Source organism: Lactuca serriola, chromosome 8, assembly GCF_051521515.1.
Source record: "Lactuca serriola cultivar US96UC23 chromosome 8, Lser_US96UC23_V15, whole genome shotgun sequence".
Taxonomy (NCBI): Eukaryota; Viridiplantae; Streptophyta; class Magnoliopsida; order Asterales; family Asteraceae; genus Lactuca; species Lactuca serriola.
Window position 1 is genome coordinate 89,354,612 of NC_136415.1, and position 7,245 is coordinate 89,361,856.

The 7,245-nt window shown below is 33.4% G+C and overlaps 1 protein-coding gene across 1 annotated transcript; it reads right to left on the bottom strand.

Annotated features, from left to right (window-relative positions):
• Nucleotides 1–1,099: 1,099 nt before the first annotated feature.
• On the bottom strand, nucleotides 1,100–3,152 carry LOC145065480 (auxin-responsive protein IAA28-like). The gene is made up of 4 exons (XM_079012468.1): nucleotides 2,663–3,152; nucleotides 1,814–2,046; nucleotides 1,450–1,522; nucleotides 1,100–1,346 (listed from the first exon to the last, which is right to left on the bottom strand). Exons 1-4 carry the CDS (start codon nucleotides 2,947–2,949, stop codon nucleotides 1,298–1,300), a joined length of 642 nt encoding a protein of 213 aa, XP_078868594.1. The 5' UTR covers nucleotides 2,950–3,152; the 3' UTR covers nucleotides 1,100–1,297.
• Nucleotides 3,153–7,245: the final 4,093 nt, after the last annotated feature.

A 7,245-nucleotide genomic window follows, 5' to 3' on the forward strand; every position in this document is an offset into this window, starting at 1 on the left:
GGAAATGTGGTAGTTTTTTTAACAAAAAATTCAAAAAATGATTTTTTTTTAATTTCCAAAATCAATTAATGTTTTTTCAATTCTGCAAAGGGGGACCACATTTCCACAGAAGACGTACCAATTCTGTAGAGACCGTCTCTGCAGAACCATCACTTCAGAAGTTAGTTTTGTCTTTTTGCACACATATCTAATTCCTCAGAGAAGTTTGGGTTCCACAGAGACAAAAGATTTCCTCAGAGAGGGTTTGAGGAAAGCTTGGTGATTTTGTAAAACTTCAATTTTTTTGGTCATATTTTTCAAACGCACTCCTTTTTTTGGTTATTTTATGAATTTCCTCAGGCCCGTCCCAGAGGGTGGGCGATAGGGGCGACCGTCCAGGGCCCATCATTTAAAGGGGCCCAATTTTTTTATGGAAATTGTTATATTTAAAAGATAATACAAATAATTTTCTTTTAATTATTGATTTATTATAAAAAACTTGACGACATTTGTGTTTTTTAAGGGCCCATTTTTTTCTCTCGCCCTGGACCCAAAATATGTTTGGAACGGCCGTGAATTTCCTCTTAAAAACAAAAGCCTTTATCATTTGCAATTGCAAGATAAATTTATCCCTTTTTACTTATCCTTATTTTAGTAAACTAGTTTACACTGTCACTATTCGTGCCTGTTAATTCATGCTAATCTAATCCTTTAAAAGTTAATTTAAGGGAATGAATTCCAATAAAAATAAGGCAATATAGATAAAATACTAAAAAAAGAGTTCAATTTAATGTATAGGTTGTAATATACAAAATGAGAAATTTAATCACCTTAGAGGTACTAAACTATAAAATTACTAATAGCATTGCCCATGGTTTTAAATTGATTTTAAAGTTATTAAATGCTAGCTAGTATAGTACATATCCGTTATGTAATGTAATTTAGGTTGTGTTGTTCGTATCTAACACAAATAATATAAAAAGTTTTGTAAATAAGACCACAAATAATTAATACTTCAAACAAAACATTTTCGCATGCAATTCAAGAAATACTTTGTGGGCTTTGAGAAAAATTTGACATTTCTCTAAATTTCATCATCATTTTGTCGAAAACTATAAAGTATTATGAATGTTAAGTGCAACAACTTCGAGAGCTTCGTTCTTGTCCACATGCATGATTCAAACACATACATTGAACTAATTTAAAAACTGTATTAATTTATAACAGTATTATTTTTTTTAATTTAATACTTAATTAACCTTCATAACAAAACAAAACCCTAGTTCCAAAATTACGATCAGTCACATAAAGCAATCAACTATTGTTTCCTCAACAATTTCAGACGTTGAATTGTCTCGATGAACGATCTGCATGTCAAAATAAAAATCCAGTATAACAGTTAGTAATTATATATATAGTAGGCACTTTTTGAAAATAAAAATAAAAATTAGATGGAAATTACGGAATTACCCCCAAGGAACATCACCAGCAAGCAACCAATCTCCTTCTTTGTCTTGGTATGTGAGTTTCACATCTTCGTAAGCTATAATATTTCAAAACAAAACCTCAAATTAAACACTTGTTTTGACTTTTTAAGTCAAAGTTTTCAATATTGTTGTTAGTTTTTCGTTACAAAATTAAATATAACAAATTCGTATACTATTCGTTTGAAAGTCAAAAGTATATATCCATCCACTTAATTTGACATTGAAAGTCAAAAATCAAGGCTAATAATAAAAATATTCTTCTAGAAACATTGAATAACCTCGTATGTGTGCATGATGGATTGTACATTACATTACATGTAATAATATAATGAATGATGTGAACTTACATTTTCCGAACATGTTGGCTAAAGTGTGCACAAGGGTTTGGTATGAATGGTGTAAACTTAGGTCAACTTTTCTTGCAATTCCAATGCCTTCCATATGCACCTTAACGTACATTGACTTTGACCCTCCGCCACCTCCACCACCACCACCACCACCGTGGTTAGAGGTTTTTGGGTGGCAGAGCTTCTTTCTACATGATTTCAACGGTGGCCACCCAATCACACCACCGTCATCTCTGATTATTACAGGATTTAGAACACGTTAATTACAATTATTATGTAATATTGCTAAAATATTAAAACAGAAGAAATGAGACAAGAATGCGAGAATTGCGAATATTTTGCTTAGTTTTTGCCTAAAAAGTTTGTGAAGTCCAAAGGGAAAGCGTGAAGCACAAGTAAACACAATTAAAATTTAAAAGTAATGTTAATTTATTAAATATTTAAATATACCACTCTTTTCGAAGAACTGGATTATATATTTTTTTATGTTAAGATTAAATAATTTTATAGTTAGGACTTTGGAACCATGCATATTAAATATGGGCGGAATAAATCCATTTTAATTGGCATGTATTATACGTGTACCCATATAAATCAACAAAGATATGCAGTCCATGAATTTCAAGAAATTATTATCAAGATATAACAGCTATGATCATAAGCGAAATCAATATGGAATTTATTTTATTAGTTTATCTTTAAAAGATTTGAAATATGCATTCATAATTAAAAAAAAAATCCAGATTCGAATTCAAATGGTTGTAAATTATATTAGAGGATTGCAATTTCCAACCACTTAAACTGGCAAGAAAAGTTTAAACAAAAATATATGTTTATATCAAGTAGTACCTGTGACGAACAAAGATGGAATTCGACTGAACTTCACCATCATCATCATTATCATCATGATCATGGAGTTGTTCATTCATCTGGGTTTTGTTGCAGAAATTGTTCCAGACAAGAAGAGGTAGCGTTTGAAGATCATCATCGTCATCATCTTGTTTCCTCTTCAAATGATGAATTGTGATTTTAGATTCAGGAGCGTAATTGTTGTTGCAGTTGATCAGATCAAACTCTGAAGAACAAGATGCAGATGAAGACGATGAAGAAAGAGAAAGGCCCAAATGAAGCTCCATTTTTTTCTTTTTCTTTTGCAGATTTAAAATCAACAGTATCACGGAATATAAAAGGATTTGGGTATGTTGTATGATGGGTTATATATACAGACCAGTGTGTATGTATATGTAGAGAGAGAAAATATAGAGAAAGATAGAGGAGGCAAGGCATTTGATTAGAGGTGGGTGTGTCTGGAGAAGTCTCACTCTCTCTCACATACCAAATGTGAAAATGTGAGAGAGAGTTTGGAGAGGGGGAACAATTAGGAGAAAATAATGAATATATGTTTTTACCATGTTATTTATCCACTTAAAAGAAAAATAATACACGATTTAATTATTACATATATTAAGTTAATGGTTAAATATAATTTAGAAACGAACTAAATTTGTCGATTAAGTTATTTATAACGAACAATAAATCTGAATAAAAGGTTCTATTAAATCTGTTTTTACATTAAAAAAAAAGATTTATATTCAATGGAAATTATGGAAAAAATAGTATGCAATCACAAAAGAACGTGTCAACATCGTCGGTAGACAAGAGGGGCGAGTTAGATGTTATGGTGTTTCCCTTTCGTTGATTATACCCAACACCCTCCTACGCGTGTTCAATCAAAAGTGGGTCCCATCCAAAAGCCATCTTTTGTTGTTTTACATTTTTATTATTATTATTATTGTGTTTGTTTTTTTTTAAACACTTTTTTATTTCTTAATTCATTCGTGGGATTTTTTGAAGACCAAAATATATATAATTAAAGATAGAAAAAAGGAAGTCCTTGCAAGATGCTAGAGACATGAAAGAAGAATAGAGAATTAAAGTTCAAAGATTAAAAATAAAGAACAACATCAAAGATTCCAATCTTTAACTTGAAGCTTCTTGTGTTTGATACTAAGATAAGAATTAGTCTTGATTTCTTTCTTAGAGCTTGATCCACATATAATAATTCACCTTGATTTCTTTGGAGGCATTTACGATTTTTATGTTTTAGATAAAAAGTTAAAAATAATTGTTTTCCAAACTTATCGGTCGTAAAATATATTAAAAAAAATTCTAAACTACACAAAAAAAAAAAAAAAATACACCTAAGCTATGCAATTGTTTTTAGTGAATTTTGAATCCTCAATCCCTTCCATAAAGAATACATTTCGAATTCATGATACGACTATAAGTCTTAAAACATATTTAAAAGCTCAAATTTTCGAGATACATGAATTTTGAAAATTTAAAAAATTAAATTGTTGTTAGTTTAAAACTATATAATTTTGAATTGTGACTTGCGAGACATCAAACAAATTCTCAAAATACATTAAATTTTGAAATTATAAAAGTGTATCTTTGTTAGCTTAAAAATACTTAATTTCGAAATGTGACCTGTAAGATATCAATCAATAAAGAAATAATTGTTTTTTTTAGTATATTAAATGAGGTGCACTCCATAAGCATGAGGCTCATGAGACAAGAACTTGTGATAAAGAGATTATAATGCCAAATTTAAGTTAATCTCATAGGTCTTAATAAAGCTCAACAATAATAAGTTAGCGAAATTATAGGGAAAACATAGCAACAATATACATCAATAAATTTCTTTTTGAACAGCGGAATTGCATTAAAACGAAACTAGCAAGACGCTAGACAAGTTACAACATACAAACAAGAGAAACAGGAGAATTACACTAGTCAAACCAATTTAAAAAACTAAACCTCCCTCTATATTGTGAGGGTAGATGTGATAAAGCTGCACTCTCAGACCGCCACCCATGTTATGGAGGATCTGTATCTGCCTCATGAGCCGGATGATTGCCTTCGTGAAATGCTGGAGGATCTAAGGGGGACCCTAGTTGTACCGCCCTGCCATAGTCGCGACTGTTGTCATAGTCAACAAGGTTGAAACTTCCAGGAAAAAACTTCGAATTGGGAGGGCGATCCTCCCGGTGAACTGACCGTACCCCAAACCGACACAGGTGAACAAGTAGAGTATACTAGGGCGCTTGAGAGAACCATGTCGAAGGAACTCGGCAAAATGACCCCGTAACTTCAACCAATTGAAAGAGATTAACTAGATATCATCGGTTGTCTTCATTGAGCTGCTCCAAAAACTTTTGAAAATTAAAGCGTTTCTAGTCTTCCATATGCTCCATAAAACCGAATATATGAGGGCCCATAGCAATCTCTTCCTTTTCTTATTCAACACCAATGTCTTTACCACCCCTAACATGTCAGAAACATTCATAGGAGCATATTTCAATAACATCGACCAGTTACAAAACCAACTCCAAACCTTTTTTTTGCAAAACTACACTTAAAAAACAAATGCTCGACATCTTCCTGTTTAATACCACTGAGCGGGCAAAGATACGATGGCAAAGTCACACCTCTAACAAGAAGGTTATCGGCAACTGGGATCCTATTTAAACATAAACGCCAAACAAAACAATTCACTTTTAGAGGAGCCTAACCCTCCCAATGAAAAGGCAATGTGTTTGAGACCTCTTCCGCAGTAGCCATCAAGTTATGCAAATTTTGAATTGTAAAACCATCTATCTCATTACCTTTCCAAACCCACGAATCATCTATGCTTGTCAACACCACACCAACAACTTTTTTGTTTAAATCTAATAAACTTGTTGCCTCCCTTCCTCTCCTTAGATTTCTCAACCACTGCCCATGAATTCCATCTAGACCTCTGTTTTGAATTCTGTTGTTGACCATGTAATTTTTCTGCACTTCAATGCGATAAAGTTCTGGAAAAACATCTTTCAACACTACACTGTCACTCCATTTGTCCTTCCAAAAGTAGGTTCCATTTCCCGCTCCAAGACGCCTTACAAACAAGTCTTCCAAGTTAATTCCCCAATGTTTCATATCTTCATTTAGCTTGGAAATAACAAGCCACACTCCCGGGAGACTAGCTTTGGCTAATGGCTTGCCATCAATACAAGAGACATTATGCCAAGCTTTAATGCAATTCGTCCAAAGACTATTCACTTCATATTTAAACCGCCACCACCACTTGATTAAAAGAGCCAAATTCAATGACCGGAGACTCCCAATACCAAGACCTCCTTTTCTTTTCGGTTTAGTCAAAGTGTTCCATGCTACCCAATTTATCTTCCTTTTATTTTCTTTTTCCCCCACAAAAACTTTCTTCTTACTTTCCAAATTGTCAATTATTTTTTTCGGCGCCTTGAAAAGAGAGAAATAAAATAACGGAAGACTACCAAAAACAGATTTAACAAGGGTAAGTCTTCCCCCAAACGAGAGATTATTCGCATTCCAATTCGATAATTTATTTTTAAATTTATCCACAATTGGTCTCCAGTGCTTGGTAAGTTTCATATTGGCTCCTATTGGGAGCCTAAGATAGGTAAAAGGGAATTTACCGGGCTCACAACAAAGAATGTTAGCCAATCTACTAACCTCCATCTCCTGTACACCGATCCCAAGCACTTAGCTTTTGTTGAGATTCACCTTCAACCCTGAAGCAGTATAAAAACATCTCAAAAGATGATTGAGATTAACAAAGTTCATCTCCTACCAATCACCGACAAAAGTGACATCATCCGCATAAACTAAGTGAGATAAAATGGGCCCCCTATTTGGGAGAGAAACACCTTTATAAATCTGTTTCTCACAAGCCTCTTGCATGGTGACACTAAGCCCCTCCATGGCAATAATAAAAAGAAAGGGAGAAAGGGGATCCTCTTGCCTTACCCTCTTCCTAATTCGAAACTCTTTTGTGGCTGATCCGTTTACCAAAATCGACGCTCTACCGGAAGAAAGACAACCTTTGATCCAACCCCTCCATTTATCGCTAAACTCCATTTGTTCTAATATCGAATCCAAAAAATATCAGTTGAGCGAATCAAAAGCCTTATCAAAATCCACTTTGAATATTAACGTTTTCTTTTTCACCATTTTTGCCCAAGTATATAATTCATTAATCACTAACGGTTCGTCAAGAATGCTCCTCCCTTCGATATACGCCGATTGCTCCGATCCAACTATTTTACCGATTACTTTCTTTAGACGCAATGCAAGAATTTTAGACAAAATTTTATACATGCATCCAATTAAGTTCACCGGCCTATAGTCTTTTAAAGAAAGAGGATCTCTGGTTTTAGGAATAAGTGATATAAAAGACGCATTGCACCCTCTACTAATATCTCCCGCCAATTCAAAATTCTTTATATAATTGAAAATATCATCTTTCATCGTGTCCCAAAACTCCTTTATAGCTTTGAAAGTAACACCATCGGGCCCCGGTGCTTTGTCGTTCCCACAACACCAAAATATACATGGTTTGCAGTTAAATA

What these genes read in the sequence shown, in the direction of transcription:
- LOC145065480 (XM_079012468.1), bottom strand. Translation starts at nt 2,949, where the DNA reads ATGGAGCTTCATTTGGGCCTTTCTCTTTCTTCATCGTCTTCATCTGCA. An exon ending in AGCCAACATGTTCGGAAAAT is followed by an intron (nt 1,523 to 1,813) that starts GTAAGTTCACAT and finishes GAAATATTATAG; the next exon opens with CTTACGAAGATGTGAAACTC. An exon ending in GCTGGTGATGTTCCTTGGGG is followed by an intron (nt 1,347 to 1,449) that starts GTAATTCCGTAA and finishes TTTGACATGCAG; the next exon opens with ATCGTTCATCGAGACAATTC.